The sequence below is a fragment of the Equus caballus genome, chromosome 13 (assembly GCF_041296265.1).
Source record: "Equus caballus isolate H_3958 breed thoroughbred chromosome 13, TB-T2T, whole genome shotgun sequence".
Lineage (NCBI taxonomy): Eukaryota > Metazoa > Chordata > Mammalia > Perissodactyla > Equidae > Equus > Equus caballus.
In genome coordinates this window covers 6,625,103-6,643,177 of record NC_091696.1, presented here as the reverse complement: position 1 = coordinate 6,643,177, position 18,075 = coordinate 6,625,103, and the positions used below count along the sequence as shown (strand labels likewise).

The 18,075-nt window shown below is 47.3% G+C and overlaps 2 protein-coding genes across 5 annotated transcripts in view; one reads left to right on the top strand and one right to left on the bottom strand.

Annotated features, from left to right (window-relative positions):
- The first annotated feature begins 44 nt into the window (after positions 1-44).
- Positions 45-18,075, top strand: part of ATP5MF (ATP synthase membrane subunit f) — a 20,156-nt gene continuing 2,125 nt past the window's right edge. Inside the window, exons 1-3 of one of the 2 annotated variants that reach the window (XM_070231436.1) lie at positions 45-485; positions 12,402-12,630; positions 17,820-17,927. In XM_070231436.1, coding sequence (XP_070087537.1) covers positions 12,618-12,630; positions 17,820-17,927 — 121 coding nt within the window. In that variant the 5' untranslated portion in view covers positions 45-485; positions 12,402-12,617. Of the gene's footprint in view, positions 801-12,401; positions 12,631-17,819; positions 17,928-18,075 lie in introns of both variants that reach the window. The other variant, XM_001494978.7, reaches the window with a different exon arrangement.
- The window catches only part of CPSF4 (cleavage and polyadenylation specific factor 4), a 21,382-nt gene continuing 19,817 nt past the window's right edge, over positions 16,511-18,075 (bottom strand). For all 3 annotated transcript variants that reach the window (XM_014729799.3, XM_070231430.1, XM_023655303.2), the window contains exon 8: positions 16,511-16,776. In XM_014729799.3, coding sequence (XP_014585285.1) covers positions 16,723-16,776 — 54 coding nt within the window. In that variant the 3' untranslated portion in view covers positions 16,511-16,722. The remainder of the gene's footprint in view (positions 16,777-18,075) is intronic.

Here is an 18,075-nt window from a genome sequence, read left to right as displayed (position 1 = left end):
CCGTTGGGCGGGGATAAAAGCCCACGTCGCCAGGGCCTGTGCTTGACAGAGTCTTGGCGCCCAGAGAAGGCCTTCCAGCTCCTGCTCCTTCTGCTGGTTCCTTCCAGGAGCGCTTTAAAGCTGACTCTGCTGAAGTGACCACTCTGACCCACAGCTCCTCTTCTGAGCTCAGGCACGGACTTCTCATCCATATGTACCTTCTCTACCCTTGGGAAAGCCAAAGAAAAAGAGAAACACCAAGCTGAACCCCACTGGGTTCGGACGGAAACACCAAAATTCCAGTGCTGGTGGAGTAGCAACGACAGGAAGTGCATCACGAGAATGAACAACATCGTGAGCTCAGTGATCCCAGTATTATGGGAAACCTCAGAAAGCTTCGGGAACTCTGGCTGACAAAGAAAATAGAAGTGAGGGCGTGAAGTGCTATCGGCATGTTTGCAGAACACCAGAGTGAAAAAGACAGCCTCAGAAGGGGCAGGTGCCAGGTATTTCTCATAGTCGGTCTTTTACAGTGTTGAAAACGATACAGACTTCTTCCCAAGCCGAAGGAAAATGGAGGGTCAGGTGGGCAGGGGCTGGATGAACCTTGAGGAGCCTGAATCATGAGGGGTGCTCACTTCATGTGTCACAAGCCAGAGAGGAAAATGTAGGTGGAATCCTGGACCAAAAAAATCAGAGCCCTAATGAGCACCGTTGTCAGAGGTCCTGAGTCTGCAAAAGGAGGAGAAAAAGAAAAGTATGCTGCCCACTCGGCCTCACTTAGTGCATTTTCTTCTCCTTCAAACTGGATGAATGAACATGTGAGTCCATGCTACTGAATCCTTTATGGGGGAGTGGCCAGCACAAAGGTTGTCCCACCTGTGATATTAACACTTAGCCCCATCAGGCACCCTTGGGGAGCACTGCACGCTTCATGGGGGCCTAGCCATGCCCCTTGCACTCCATGGCTCCCCTCTGAGCTCTGAAGGCCTCCCTGCACCTGTCCAGGAACCTGGAGGGAAGTGAACACTGAGGGAGGGAGGTTGCTGGAAGTCCCTGAAAGAATCTGGGTGATAGCTTATCTTATCGTATTCTTGCTTTGAACAGGCTTCTTCCCCCATTGTCTTGGCATCCCAACAGATCAGCTACCCTAAAACTTCACATCCCTTTGAATGGGGGACCTCCACAAAACGTGAAAAGAGGAAGGGCCTCCTAAAGTTTTTTCCCAGCATTTAATTATGAAAACTTTGAAACATTATGGATGAGTGAAAGAACTTTACAGATGACACGTGTATTCCTGCAGCATTAATTCCATCATTAACATTTAAATGTTCTGGCTTTGTCACATATCTATCCATCCCATCCATCAACCCATCTTATTTTATCTGTTTCAAACAAAATTGCAGACATCAGTATACTTTCCTTAAATAATTCAGAAGGCATGGTAACTAGAGTTCCACATTTTGTACAGTATACATTTTAGTTAAAATTTGCTTGCACTGAAATGCACATCTTAAGTGATGAGTTTTAACAAATGCATACACCTATGTAACACGAACCCCTGTGAGGTTATAGAACGTTAACCTCAGCCCCACAAGATTCTCTCATGCCCTTTCCCAGTCAATCCCCACGCCTATCCCACAAAAACAACCACTGTTCTGGTTTTTTCCAGTGTGGCTAAGTTTTGTCTTATGAATGTCGTATTAATTGAGTTTAATCGGCAATGGCCAATGATTTAATCAGTCATGCCTATGCAATGAAGCTCCCATAAAAACCCGAAAGGACAGGGTTTGGAGAGCTTCTGGGTTGGTGACCACGTGGAGGTGCTGGGAAAGTCGTGCTCAGAGAGGGCGTGGAAACTGCACACCCTTCCTCTTGCATTGCCCTATGCATCTCTTCCATCTGGCTATTCCTAAGTTACATCCTTTTATAATAAAGCAATAATCTAGTAAGTAAAATGTTTTTCTGAGTTCTGAGCTGCTTTAGCAAATTAATCAAACTGAAGGTGGGGGTCATCAGAACCTCCTCTCTATAGCCAGTTGGTCAGAAGCCCAGGTGACAACCTGGACTTGCAATTGGTGTCTGAAGTTGGGGGAGGGCAGTCTTGCAGGACTGAGCCCTTAACCGGTGGGATCTGACGCTGTCTCTAGGTAGATAGTGTCAGAACTGAGTTGAATTGTAGGACACTCAGCTGGTGTCAGAGAATTGCTTGGTGCTGTGGAGGGGAAAAACCCCACATATTGGAACTGGTGTCAGAATTGGAATCATGTGCTGGGAAGCTAGGACCAGAGGGGGAACTTGCCCTCGGCCACACAAGTCCCAGCATATCCAGGAAAGCAGTGATTTGTGCCCCTGCTATGTCCTACTCTTGATCACAGCTCAGAGGGAGCCAGGGCTGTCGGACTTTTATTTTTTGGCAATTATAAAAGCTAATATTGTTGTAAGAAACATTTGTAATGCCACCTTTTGTTATCTACAAGATTTAAGAGACTAATACATTTTTAAAAATTATTAGCCTAAAAGTTAGTATTATTGTGATTTTGGTGTGTAATTCTTTATTATTATTATTTTTTACTTTCTTACTCCACCTTCTCAGGTCCCCCGCGTCCATCTGACAGCACAGAGATTAGCACTCAACCTCTGAAGGGTGGGGGTGGAGAAAGGGACTGATTTTCCTCCTTCACCCTTAGCTTGGGCTCAGGCTATGAGCAGGTCTGGGAAGGAAACCAGACGAAATCTCTAACTCCCAGGATGATCATGGTTCAGCCTTTCACCTTTCCCATGTGTAAATGAAGGATTCACTCCATTGTCCAGGACTCCTCAGTAGATCTGAGCTGGAATGGCTAAAGTGTGGATGGCGTGTCCCCTCCTCTTTCCTCTCTCTCCATTGCCAGCGTAGATTCTTGGAGCCCCCACAGTCATCCTCTGTGCATGCTCCAGACAGGATCCTGCACACTCCTTGCCCCCCCGAGTCCAGCTCCAGAGAGCCCATGATGGTCATCTTGGGCAGGCTGCCTGGGCAGGAAGGTCACTTGCATCATGGCCTCCTGGGGTTACTCCTCTGACCTCCTGCTCCATCTCACCAGCTTTTGGACAGAAATGGCTCCTGGGACATACTCAGCGCTGGGTTCCTGTCCCAGGGTTACCCGTTGGGCTTCAGAGAGAAAGAAGCTTTTTGTGTGTGTCTGTTATGTATAAATGACTCTGCGTGTGTATTCTCAGGCAATAGCTTTCATTTATTAAGTGTCCACAATGTTCTAGGTTTTCTGATAAGCCTCTTCATGGAGCATGACTGTCATAATGACAATGTCAGTGCGTACTTCTGCTTAGACCCAGGGGCGCCCTTTCCATCTGGCTGCCTCTGCCATGTTCCTCACCTGCGTGGAGAAGGTGAAGGAAGTTCCCACATTAGGGAGACCCAGAGCACCAACTTCAGGCAGGCCATATTGCTGGGAGACCAAGAAAAAAAAATCTCTCTTGGGTTAACTGTGCCCACAGGAGCAGGAGCAGAGAGCTAAGAGGACTTCACTTCCAGTTCGGGGACAACTCAATACTTTGGAGAGAGAATCTGCAGAAACCATTTGCCACTTTCTAGAAAACAATTGAGGCTGCTTTTGGGGCTGGGTTGGAGAACGTGACAACGACACATTTCTTCTCCCCAAAGAAGCATTTCTTAGTGTCTCAATTCTTGAAAACAAAAGGCAACATCCCAGAGTGGGTCAGTCTCTGAACTGCTTCTCTAACGCTGAGGCATCCAGCTGTGAATGATGCCCTGAGCGGGAGGGACCAGTAAGGGTGGGCACCAGAATGCAAGGCAGAGCTGTTTAACCAAGGACCATGGGTGGCCTCGGGACACAGTGAACACCCTGAAGTGGTTACAGATCATGAGGCTGGCAATGCATGGAGAGAGGGCTCACTGCTTTTATCTGATTTCCCCAAATCATCAAGACTCAATGACAGAGGTTCCTTGCCCCAAGCTAAATCATGACCCCCAGGAATTCTGACCCAGATGGGACCTTGCACACTACTCATTCCAAAATTTCCATCTTACGGATGAAGAACCTGTGACCAAATGAAGAAACGGTTGTCCAAGACCCCACTGCAATTAAAGATTTGGGAAGAGACACAAAAGCATTGATATAAGTTGGGTGCCTGTCACCTATTATAAATTCAGCAGCACATAATCTTTCTTATTCGTTCACAAAAAGGGGGCATGTTATTTGTTGGTTTCCTTGCTTTGCTCCCCTTAAGGGAAAGCCAGCAGCTGCAGACCCTCCTTGTCTGAGGGTCTGGCTGATGTGACCAAATTCTGTCATCAGTGGCGGGGGGGGGGGGGGGGGGGGGGGGGAGGAGGGGGAGGTGTTGGGCTGGTGGGTCAGCCAAAGGATATTTTTTCTGTGTCTATAGTGCCCCCTGGTGGCTAATTGGATAACAACCCACCTCTACTGTTTGAATATAAGATGTGATGGCATGAAGATTTAGGGTCACACAATGATCCTCACGGGGAACTTCTCCATCAGAGCATACCTGGGGAATTCTCCAAGTGCACACGTTCAGAAAACTAACACCTGTGCCAATCTTCCTCCATTTTGTATGTGGGTTGCTGCCACACCATGGCTGACAAGTGGTGTAGGTCCACACTTGGGATCTGAAACTGTGAACCTGGGCCACCAAAGCAGAGCATGCCAAACTTAACCACTATGCCATAGGGCTGGCCCCAATACCACATTATCTTGATTACTGTAGCTTTATAGTAAGTCTTGGAGTCAGGTAGCATCAGCCCTTCAACTTTGTTCATTTCCTTCAATATTGTGTTGGCTATTCTGGATCTTTTGCCTCTCCACTTAAACTTTAGAATCAGTTTATCGACATCTATAAAATAACTTGCAGGGATCTTGATTGGGATCGCATTGAATCTATAGATCAAGTTGGGAAGAACTGACATCTTGACAATATTGAGTCTTCCTATCCAAGAACCTGAAATACCTCTCCATTTATTTAGTTCTTTGATTTTGTTCATCAGAGTGTTATAGCTTTTCCTCGTGTCCATCTTGTACATTTGCTAGATTTATACCTAGGTATTTCATATTTTTTGGTGCTAATGTAAATGGTATTTTTAATTTCAAGTTCCATTTGTTCATTCTGGGTATATAGGAAAGCAATTGACTTTCGTATATTAACCTTGTACCCTGCAACCTTGCTATAATCACCTACTAGTTCCAGGAGTTTTTTTGTCATTTCTTTCAGATTTTCTGCATAGACGATCATATCATTCATGAACAAAGACAGTTTTATATCTTCCTTCCCAGTCTGTATACCTTGCCTCATTGCATTAGCAAGGACTTCCAGTGCCATGTTGAAAAGGAGTGGTGAGAGGGGACATCCTTGCCTTGTTCCTGATCTTAGTGGGAAAGGTTCTAGTTTCTCTCCAGTAAGTGTGATGTTGGCTGTAGGTTTCTTGTAGATAGTCTTTATGAAGCTGAGAAAGTTCCACTCCATTCCTAGTTTACTGAGAGTGTTTATCATGAACGGTGTTGGATTTTGACAAATGCTTTGCAGTGCTATTTGGCGTTGTCCTGCATGTGCCCCATGCACCGGTCAGTCTGGGGCCTGGGTAGTTGTTTACCCTGTGGCTCAGTTCTCAAAACCTTTGATATGCAGTTTAGGGTCAGATCCACACATGGGCAGCTTGGTGGTGAGGCCAGGAGCTTATATATAACTATAGGGGATCCTGAAAATACAACCTTATTAAAAGAAAATTGCATTTGAACAAAACCAAAGGCCCATCATTTAACAATGATATTTTAACATTCCTCTCACATATTATCCACTTGCAAGAATTTTGTCTTAAATATTTAAAAATTATAAATACCATTTCAGAATCTATTTTACTTTAAATATTACATCTTCCATTTTGCCTAATCCTTTTAATCATAACTCTAAATGTTGCATTGCGTTCCATCAAGGCTACTATGCTAGTGTCTTAATTATTGCTCAATTATTACATAATTATTGCTTCCTTAGTATACAATTAAGGTTTACAGTACCGAACCCCAACTCTAACTTACAGGTAGAGTTCTATTAACACCAAAATCATTTCTGGATATGTCCCAATAGATTTCTCAGCACTAATTCCCAGAGAAGGCACATTCTTGTTATTTTTGTCACCTTCTTCAGAAACTCCCACCCTGGAAAGTGTCGGGACCCATGCGAGCGACATGACAACCACATCCCAGTGTGAAAGGAGATCACTTCACCAGGTTCCTGTAACATAGATCCAGCCATCCCCCCAGACACAGCCCGTCAATTCAATACCAGCATGCTGAGGCCATGAAACCAGTTCCTGTGGGTCCCCTCTGTGTAGGTGCTGAAAGAGAGAGCCACAGGGAGGATTTTCCGGAGAATTACTACTTAATTCTCTCTATTTCCATCACTGCCTTAGATTCCTCTTATGGACTTCATGTTTGTGTCTTCTGAAAATTCATATGTTGAAACCCTAAGCCCCCAGGTCATAGTGTTAGGAGGTGGGATCTTTGGGAAGGAATTAGGTCCTGAGGATGGAGCCCCCAAGGTGAAACTAGTGCCCTTGTAAGAGACTGGAGAGAGCTTGCTTCCCTCTCTGCTCTCTTCCTTGTGAGCATGCAATGGGAAGGTGGCCGTCTGCAAACCAGGAAGAGAGCCCTCCCCAAGAACTGAATCTGCAGACACACTGTTCCCGGACTTCTAGCCTCCAGAACTGTGAGCTATAAATTTTATGTTGTTTAAACCCCCTAGTCTGTGGTAATTTGTTACAGCCCCTCAAACTGATGAAGACAGTCTCTTTTGTTCATTGTTATATTTCGGTCTTTCTAAGATTGTGTATTTCTCCATTTCCACGCACATCCACACCCTCCTTCTTCACTTCCCTTGCATTGAGTCCTTCATCATTTCCTAATTTGTAATTTTTACAATTTTCTCTTGCTTTTCAGTTCTTTTTTGTGTTTCAATACCATTCCTTGTCTGCAACTCTGTCTCGCATTCTCTTCACAATGTGTTGTATTTTTGTTACTCCCATTTTTAATTTTTTTCAGCCATCTTTTACAACTTCATTTAATTTTATGTCCCCTCTTCTCTCGTTTGTGTCTTCCTGATTTGGAATATAAATTTCATTTCTAACCTTTCTGCCTTTTAAAATTATCTTCTCATTCATTCTGTTTCCTGCTTTCTCCTAACCTGGTCTCTCCCTTTGTTACCCTCCTTCTGTCCTATTTCCCTTTAGTTGTATATAAATCAGATCCTCTGGGATTTCTCTCTTCTCTCTCTCTCTCTTCAGCACCTCTCGTCTCTCCCCTGTTATCCTCCCCCCTACAGGCTGCGTCCTCTCATGCACCACCTCTTTAAGCTTCCTCACCATCATAATAACTCTGCTTCTCTTCCACTCTCAGCGTGATTCTTTTATGCACTGTTTTGTTCATTTACCTCTATTTTTTCACACAATAACTTAACAAACATCTACTGAACATCTCTGATGAGACAACCACACTTTAAGTACTGAAACACAGCTTTAAAAAGGAGCTCAATTTATACTGAATGAAGCAGAAAAGTAAACAGACCATTTTCTTCGAGTTTGATGGATGCTACTGCAGACATAGGTCACAGCGTACTCGCCAATAAGAACAGGATCACAGGGAATATTGTTTGATGTTGTGTCTATCTGGCAAGTGAAGGTAATGACCCCTACCCTCCAGAACCTTGGAAGATGCAACAATGATCGCAAAAGCCTTTATTAACTGTAATGAGCTCCCCGATATGGGGCTGTTCTCCCGGCAGGAGGCACCCCTATTGTTTCTGAGGTGATAAGAAAGGTCGTTCCAGGTCACCAAAGCTGGAATGGCCACAGCTTTCCGTCTAACAGAGAGCTGCTGCACCCCCTCTGGAAACCAGATCCCAATATGTCACCCCCAGAAATGCAAACCCCTTAGAACAAGTCTTAATGGGTCCCATGCCTCCTGCTCCTACACCCCTGCACACTGCTGGTGACAACTTGCTGAACTTGGCAGGACCTGAGATGAATTATTCTGGCAACACAAGAAAAACTTGACAACACAAGAAAAACTTGCCATCTGAAGTTTCCTCAGACAGCATTGGATTTTTTGTTTGTTTTTGTTTTAAGAGAAGAAAGGAAAGAAAAAGCATTCCAAAGGAGATGAATGTCAAGAAACTGGATCTCCTCCCCAGTGAAGAGTCTGTTTTCTTGATGGACCTAGGAGAGGAGTAAATTCCAGCCCTCCGCCCAGGGTGTGGACCTGACGCTGAGCCTCGGGGCCAGGGGGGTTACATGGTGCTCCTGGGACAGGAGGACCTTTGGGTTCACCCCTTCCTTGTCCCTGCTTCCTTCTGAGGATGAGCAACTAGGGATTAGAAATCATGGGTCACGGGTAAACCCAGACATGGTGACCCCAGACTTTGTTTGGACTCGTGGTTTTTACGTAACCACAAATCCTTCTGGTTTTCACACTTAGGCTCTTCCTTGAATAGAGAAGAAAACTGTACAGTCCTCAAAGCGCCCGGAGGCGGGCAGCTCTACCCAAGCCTGCCCTTGCCGCTGTCTGCTGGTGCCTGCTGGCTGGGAAGGGGCCAGCGTTTGTCCCTGCGATGAAATCCCCGAATGTGGTTCTAACAACCTGTGCAGGAGCACATCTTTCAAATGCAAATCGTTCCCGAGCCCATACTCCCAACCACCTTCTTTCCTTGGCTCTTACACTCCAGGCCACCTGCCCTCATCACTCCACTGCCTACACCCTGGAGCCCCCTGAAATGATTCAAACTTGCCAATCTTAAACCTGTTTTCCCTGCCTCACCTGTTCTGTCCCATGGAAACCACAACAAAGGCTCTTGCCCACATTTTTCCTCCCTCCCTCTGCCTTCTGACCCACCTGCTGTTTCCTCTGTTCTCTGTCCCATCCCCCCCCCCCCCCACTCCCACACACACATCCCCTTCTCTTGGAAACTGTAAATAATGAGCTATCCTTTCACTGGCAATCATCTCCCGATCTGTTGACCTCACTATATGTGAATAATAATAAAACCTACATTTTAAAACATGATCTAGATACTAGTCACTGGCCACATTCATCAATCAATCAATACTGAAATTAAGTAAATAGGACTCAAAAACCAGATGTGGTCGGTGGCTATGGAATTGGACAGTGCACAGACCGTTTCCATCACCACAGACCGGTCTACGGGACAGCGCTGGTCTAATTGCTCCCATCTCAGTGGTAGTTTTCCCACCCATCCCCTCCCAGGCCAGAAAACTGAGGATGTCCTCGACCCCTTCCCACCACCCGCTATCAAACACAGTCCACTCCCAAGCCCGGAGGATCTGCCCGCTGAATGTGTCTGTCCCTGCTCTCCATTGCTTCCCTTCTGTAAACAGGCCAACCTGCCCTCTCTGCCTGCCGCCTCTCGCGACCCCCAGACGTCCACGTGGCTCACTCCGCGCCCCCACCGGCCTTTGCCACGTGTCACCTCTGGGGCGGTCTGCTCAGTCACCCTGTTTAAAACCACTGCCTCACGTCCCCTGGCACTCGCTGACCTTCACAGCTTTCTTTTTCTCCACTCATCACCATCAAACGCAATGGTGAGATCGTGGCCATTTCCCACGTCTCTTTGGAGCGGAAGATGGTTTTGCGCCTCTGGGTCCCTCTGGCAGATGAGGCCACGTGACCAATTCCGGCCAATGAGTGTGCGCGGCGGTAGCGGTGCAGCTCCAGGCCAGGGTGTGGACCTGCAATGCGGCTCCAAACTGGTCTCTTTCCTCTGGCGTGGCAGTCAGCTGGTTGACATAGTGGCTGCTTGTTAGTCTGAATCCCTGAGTGAGTACAACGAGTAGAATCTCTTGACTACCTGTGAAGGGCATGTAGGGTCAGTAAAAAATAACCTTTTTAAAATAAAATCCCTGGGATTTGGAGGGGTTTTTTGTTTGTTGGTTTGGTTTTTCTTCACTGCAGCCAAACCCAGCCCATCCTGACTATAAATTCCATTTGTTTGTTTATTGTCCTCTCTCCTCTGGAACGAACGCTCCACAAAAGGCAGGGATTTTTATTTGCTTTGCTTTCCCAGGATCTCCAGTGCCTGGAACAGTACCTGGCACAGAGTAGCACTCAATACTTGTTGACATGAGCATCCTGCAGGACTATGTCCCCTGCATAGCTGGCCTGCATCCAGTTTTACACCCTCACCCCCCAACCCCCTTCATCTATTATCTACCCAGCAACCTGGGTTATTGTTCTAGTATGTAGGTCTGATCATGCCACTCTCTTTCTTAAACCCTGGCTGGCTCCCCATTGCTCTCAGGATAAGCTCCACTCTTCACCTAGCATTCACAGCATTTTGTGTTCTGACCCCTGCTTGCCTCTCCAGACTCATCCATCTCCAACATCGCTGCCACCATTCTTCTTTCTTTTTATTTTTTTATTGTAAAATATACATAAAACTTACCATTTTAACTTTTTTTTTCTTGAAGAAGATTAGCCCTGAGCTAACATCTGCTGCCAGTCCTCCTCTTTTTGCTGAGGAAGACTGGCCCTGAGCTAACATCCATGCCCATCTTCCTCTATTTTATATGTGGGACGCCTACCACAGCACGGCCTGCCAAGCGGTGCCATGTCTGCACCCAGGATCTGAACCACTGAACCCTGGGCCACCAAAGTGGAATGTGCACACTTAACTGCTGCACCAGCGGGCTGGCCCCTTAACTATATTTAAGTGTACAATTCAGTGGCATTAAGTACATTCATATTGTTGTGCAAACATCACCACTATCCATCTCCAGAACTTTTTCATCATCTAAACAGAAACTCTGTACCCATTAAACAATAACACCCAAGTCCCACCATTCTGACCCAAACCCACTGCATGGCTCTATCCCTTTATGCCTTTGTACATGCAGTTCCTGGTGGCTGGAGTGTCCTTTGTCAGCGTGTCTGCTCGTCAACTGTGTCTTCATTTTTCATTTCTTTTTTTTAAGCTCTTTTTTTTTTTTTTTTTTTGGTGAGGAAGATTGGCCCTGAGCTAACCTCTGTTGCCAATCTTCCTCTTTTTTTTTTCCCCTCCCCAAAGCCCCAGTACATAGTTGTATAGCCTAGTTGTAGGTCATTCTAGTTCTTCTATGTGAGATGCCACCAGAGCATGGCTTGATAAGTGGTGTGTAGGTCTGTGCCCAGGATCCCAACTGGCAAACCTGGGCCACTGAAGTGGAGCACACGAACCTAACCACTAGGCCATGGGGCCACCCCCTGCATCTTCATTTTTCAAAAGCCAGCTCAGATGAACATCTCTTCCCTGAAGCCCCCCTAAATCTCTCCCTCCCTAGGAGTTCATGGCTCCCTGCCGCACACCTTCACACGCATCCACGACAGTGCTCTCACCTGTCTACACATCTGCCTCCCACCCAATACCAGGGATCCTAGAGCGCAGAGACCACGTCTGATTGACTGCTATGTCCCTAGTGCCCAGTACATTGTAGTGTGGGTTTGGTGAATGAATAAACGACTGATAAAGACGAGTTTGAAAATTAACTCCCCCAAGTCACTTTTCTGATGAAGTTATCAGTTCACTGGTCCAGTTCCTAATATCCACTCAGTTCCTAATCCTTTATTTATTTATTTATTTTTAAAGATTGGCGCCTGACCTAACATCTGTTGCCAATCTTTTTTTTTTTTTTCCTTCTTCTCCCCAAAGCCCCCCAGTACATAGTTGCACATATTCTAGTTGCGAGTGCCTCTGGTTGTGGCATGTGGGACGCCGCCTCAGCATGGCCAGATGAGCAGTGCCATGTCGGTGCCCAGGTTCCAAACCAGCCAAACCCTGGGCCGCGGAAGGGGAGGGCACGAACTTAACGACTGGGTCACAGTGCCGGCCCCTTAATCCTTTATTGTGACACATTGTTTCATTTAATTCCAACAACAAGGATGCCAGGTGAGGGCTGCATCCCTATCTTAGAGAGGAGGAAGCTGAGATTCAGAGAATCCAGTGTCTTGCCCAAGTCAGAATTGCTTAACCAGGAATGGAGCCCAGTTACTCAAGTTCTTATCAACACCAGATCGTGGCCTTCGCAGAAAAATAAAGATCGTGGTGAAGCATCATTGTGCCTGGAGAAGTGGCAGAAAGAAGGGCGGGAGCTTTGTATCCCTAGGGTCTTGCTTATTTCTGTCCTCAGGTCTCAGATCAGAGCTGGGACACATATAGGTACTCTTGAATCAAACCTACGTATTTGGAGCCTACACCTGGATCAGCTTTTCGTGGCGCCTGGGAATTCCTTGAGAGTCGCAGCGTATCTCAGAGGAGGAAAGGCGACAGAGTAGGAAAGCCAGGATGCTCTGTTCTCCTCACTTCCCATTTTCGGTCCCTTCCAGCCTCCCCCGCTTCCTCCCTCCTAGGATTAGGAGCCCAAGCTGAGCCCCGCTTCTCCTCGCCCCCAACTGCTTTGCCCTCCACGGACTTCGCCCTTCACTCCATGGCGCACTTGCAGCCCCAGCCTCGTAGTGGTCGCGACCTGCTTCCCGTGAGCCTCTGCTCCCCGCGGCCGCGGGGCGCGTGCTCCTTTCCCAGCAGGCCTCGCGCGGCCCGGCACAGCGGACACCCAGGACTCCAAGATGGCGTCAGTCGGTGAGTGTCTGCACCCCGCTGGGGCCTCCAGCTTGGCGGCGGGAACCGGGGTCCGGGGTCCCGAGTCTTCCTGGGAGGGGAGGGAGCTGCGGAGCCGCCTGCCCGTCGCTCAGGACCTTCACCGCGCCCTCACTTGAGACGCCCCGGGTCCCGCGTATCCGACCCCTGTCCGCTCGCCCCGCGGCGACACCAGCCCGTGCAGGGCCCGCGCCCCCTGCCGCAGCGGGGACGGGGAGGGCAGCCGAGCGCCGCGCCCCCGGGCCTCGGACCGCGCCCCTCGGCCACCCTGCCTCTCCCCGCTGAGGAGTAGGTGCTCTCGTCCCCGCCGCCACCCGGGCGCTTTGCACTTGAACCCTGCGCGCAGCTTCTGTCCCTTTTCCCGAAGCTGAAGCTCAAGTTAAGCCCAAGACGGTGCCTGACACCGCTTAAGATTCGAGGCGTTTCTGTTAAATATGCGCCGAAGAGGCTCAGAGAGGTGGAGTGACCCGTTCAAGGTCACAACTAGTGAGAGGGCTGAGCTGCCATTCAAAACTAGGAGTCTGGGGGCTCGTCTCGTGGTAAGCTGAGATTTATTCCCAAAGATGACCTTATGCGCAGCAGGCTTTTCGGTGACATATAAATCTCTACACTCACCGGACTGTGCACACTGATTTTTTCCCTTTAATACGAAAACCATGTTTTAGCCCTCGATCTTCACAGTTGCCTTGTCAGGAAGTCAGTGCCAGGAACATTGATCCCATTTTAAAGATGAGGCAAATAACGGACAGGGATGTGGGGTGGCCTGCCTGAGGTCACACTGCGTCATAGTGGCAGAGTTTTGATTAACCGGTGTGTGTCTTACCCCAATTTCTATATTCTTAGTCCCAGCCTGGTGAAGCGAAGAGGGGGTCAGAAAAGATGAGAGTGATGCTGTTTTTCCCATCTGTGAAAACAGGCGTGAGAATACTTACCCACGGTGGCTGTGAGCTGTTTAAACAAGGCAACATGTAAAAGGGAATCATTGGGACTTGGCGTCTTATTTAAGCAGAGGGTTGTTGTGAAGAGCAGTGTGGTCTGAGGATTAAACAATTTTGTACCCGTGAGGTACGTGGAACACTGCCTGGCCCACAGTCGAGTGCTGGTCATGCCAGCTTTCACTCTGTGACCCTTGGGCAAGGTCATGTCACATAGTGGCCCATTCAGCATCACCCCAGGTGGAGGAATTGGGAGTCCAGGTCTCTTAAGTGTTGATTCTCTTTTAGAGGGTGTCTGCTGCCAGAGCGTGCACCACTAGTTCACTAGCAAGTAAAGTGATGGAACTGTGAATTAACAGCAATAGATGAGATCAGGGGTCGGCAAACTGTGGCCAATGGGCTGGATTTCCCGGGGCCTGTTTTGGTATGTCCCGTGAGCTGAGAATGGTTTTTATGATTTTTAAAAATTTGTTTAAGAAAAAAAAGACTATGCTCCAGAGAGCTTGGGTGGCCTGCAGAGCCTAAACTCTTTACTCTCTGGTCAATCCCTAGGTTGGATTTAGCACCCAGGAAACACTTGGCATTTTCATGCCTCCCCACATAGGTAGACAGTATGCTTCTTGATGTAAAATCAGGCCAGGTAGCCACGTCCCCAGCCAAGAACCTGTGGGCCTTCCACACCCTTCACTGAAAGTCTGTCATGACGGGGAACTGTGTGTGGGGATGCTCCCGCCTTCAGATAGCTCATAGGCAGAAAGATCATAATAATTCCCATTTATGTAGTACCTCGAGCCAAGTACTAAGGTGGGTACTGTTTTTACCCTTATTTTACAAAGGAGGAAACTGAGGCAGAGAGGGCAGTAACTTGCCCAGATGCTCAAGCAGTTAGGAAGTGGCACTTAACCCAGAATACTTGACCCCAGAGTCGGCTCTGTTCATGACTGCCCTCTACTGGTGTGAGTCAGCGACTGCAGAGGAGTGAGTGTCGGGGGAGGGTTCCAGTGTGGCTGCCAAGGACTGAGGCCTTTGTCTTCCACTAAAGAAGAAATCCTTGGAATAAGTGTGGGTGCATCTCTGATCAATGTGATGGTCCCTTGGAGTTTTGTGGGGGTGCTATATTTGGCTCTCCTTAAGGCTAATGTGATTTTTTTTTCTATGTTTAAAAATTTCCTAGTTTGGATTAAGGAAACACTCTTATCTTCATAGTACAGACACACAAATATGTAGAAAAATAAATTTTAAATTGTTGGCTTTTTTCTCCTGTGATGTGCCAGGGCACCATGCCAGCCCCTGAATGTGGTCATGAGAATGCAGAATATATTTTCATAGTTTGTGTGAATGTGAAAAAATAGCTTCATACTGGACCCAGAAGTGACTTTTTTTTTTTTTTTGAGTCACCAGCCTTATACCAATCAAAAATACTTTGATTCAAAATACTGGTTTTCTTTGGCACATCTCCCCCAACATAGTTCTATTTTTTAAAAGCATCTTTAAACTTTTTATTATGGAAGATTTCTGATACAAAGGCAATAGAATAATGTAATGAACGCTTCATACTCATTACCCAGTGTCAACAGTTAGTGACATCCTGCTAGTTGGTTTTAGAATGACGTTTGCACTCCTCAGCGCATGCGCGAAGGCTTTGAGAGTGTCACAGAGGTACTGACTCTCTTCTTATTCAGGAAGAAATGTGGTACAGCAGTCCTTGGACTAAAAGCCTACCGATGCGAGTGAAGACAAAACTGGGATGTAAGATGTGTGCTTCTTCAGCTTTTCTAGAAATAGCACAGGGAAGGTGACAGAGAAAGGTATAGGTCATTCTCAGATGACATTATTGTTTGGTGTTGAACTCAATATCATTGACACTAATCTTTGCAACAGAGATTTGGAACATATCCTGAAATTCATTTGAGAGTTTCACACATTTCAAAAATATTACCAAACTAATTACCATTTTCTGTTTATAGAAGAACTAAAGGGTGTGATTATCCCCGTGTGATTATCTACATGCTTAAAATGTCCTAAAGTTGGTTTATATGCCATTTCTTTCTCTACTCTTCTCCTTTTTTTCTTTTTTGGTGTTTCACGTAAACCTTAATGAGATTTCAACAGTAATCATAACAGTTTACAGTTCTGAGCACTGTTCCATATGCTTTTACATAGATTCTCGTTCAGTCCTTGGAATAAACCATCTTACAGACGAGGAAACTGGAGCTCAAAGGTTATATAGGAAGGAGGCCTTTTAGGAGATGACACTTACGTTGAGAACACCCTGTGGCGATCCAGGGATACTGCAAAGCAAAGGCCTTCGGGTGAAAACAATCCTGTCCGTTAGCAGAAACGGAAGGGGGTTGGCTGAAGTGTGGTGAGCGGAGAGGATGAGTGGATATGAGACGATTGTCTTCCCCATAGAACATTGGCTCCTGAGAGGAAGGCTCTTGTCTGCGGTCAGTGCTGTATCCACAGTGCTTAGCGTGCAGCCTGGCATATGGTGGCTGCCCCACATTTGCTGGATGAGACTAGTTGGAAGGTTGGGGCCAGTTTGTTTGGAACAGGCAGCCTAAACTGTGACCCTAAAGCCATGTATGCAAGTTTCTTGACAAGCTGTCGGTCTGGCCCATCAAGGCCAAGTGTCTGGTTCACCAGGTGACTGTGGCGGATTAGAAGCTGCTGTTAAGCTTTGCATTTCTGTTTATGGCCTGACAGCCTTTGCCCTTGTTAAGGGTTGGGAGATGTCGGGAGGCCTGTGGGATTCCCCAGCTGGACTCTTGAGACTGGTCCTTAAGGAGCCTTAGTCTTTCCTTGGATCCCCAAAATGGAGAGGAAACCTTGGAGTGATCAGTCTGGCTCCTCCTGTGGTTGGTCATTTTTAGGGAGGGACAGTTGTCCTGGACTCCTTGCCCTGAAGAAGACACCTGCTAGGTAGCTTTTTTTTTTTTTTTTTTTTTTTTAAGATTTTATTTTTTTTCCTTTTTCTCCCCAAAGCCCCCCGGTACATAGTTGTGTATTCTTCGTTGTGGGTTCTTCTAGTTGTGGCATGTGGGACGCTGCCTCAGCGTGGTCTGATGAGCAGTGCCATGTCCACGCCCAGGATTCGAACTGACGAAACACTGGGCCGCCTGCAGCGGAGCGCGCGAACTCAACCACTCGGCCACGGGGCCAGCCCCGCTAGGTAGCTTTTTAAAGTTGATCTCTGCAGGGGGAGAGGGGAAGGGAGACCATTTCCTCCTTAGGGGCATCTGGCCATTTACGGGTCCACCCCCTCCCCAACCCCCCCCCGGTTCTCTTCCTCAGCTGAGAGATGAGTACAGTATGGCCTCAACCAGGAGCCCTACCTGTCCTCAGTCCCCAGACTCTCATTGGAATACGGGGCCTGTTGGATCGTTTGGAGTGGGTTTTACTAAGTTGACATCTGTGGTCCCAAGTAGGATGCCTGAGGTGGAAATCAGATTGGCTGCAGGAGTGCGGGGGCCAGACCTGAGGTTGTGTCCAGCCTCCACTGCCTGCACGCTGTGTGACCTTGGCCAAGTTGCCCAACTTTTCTAAGTCACTCCTGCCACCCTCTTTAAAATAAAGGCATCAACAACTGTCTGAAGATTAAATGAGCTAATATATGTAAAGTAAATACTAGTTTTGCAGTAACCTTTCTATTCTCTCCTCCACTTTATTACTTTCTTCCTCGTGGCCCTTGGTTCTCTTGTTACACAGTCATTCCCAGCAAGCTGTCATTCAAAATCCTCTTCATTAATAAAGCTGTCGCTGCAGCAGTTCTGCCATTGTATAGACTCCAGCTTAAAATAATGCACTTGGTATGACATACTTATTCATAACATCACTTACGTGCAGCCTCTGTGTAGTGATGTTATTGAATGCACCTTTAGTTTTTTTAAAGATTGGCACCTGAGCTAACATCTGTTGTCAGTCTTTATTTTTTCTTCTTCTTTCTCCCCAGAGTCCCCCAGTATATAGTTATGTATTCTAGTTGTAGGTCCTTTTGGCTCTGCTATGTGGGACGCCGCCTCAGCATGGCTTGAGAGCGGCACTAGGTCCGCACCCAGGATCCGAACCCGTGAAACCCTGGGCTGCTGAAGCAGAGTGCGCGAACTTAACCACTCGGCCACGGGGCTGGCCCCCAGAACGCACCTTTACTGAATGGGTGAAATAAGTGACATAAAAGGATGTTTTGTGTTTTGGGGAGATTTTTCAGTGTGTGTGTTTTCTGCTCTTCCTTTTCAGTACCATTGAAGGAGAAGAAACTCATGGAAGTCAAACTAGGAGAGCTGCCAAGCTGGATATTGATGCGGGATTTCACCCCTAAGGGCATTGCTGGAGCGTTTCAAAGAGGTCAGAGCCAGCCTTACGGACATGTGTAGACAAAAGCAAATCTTTGAGTCTTCAGTTCTCGTTTGCCCTGAATTGATGTGGGCAGTAAAGGCCTTGCCTCAGACCAGTAAGTTATGGAGAGAAGGACAGGGAGCGACTGTTCACCCTG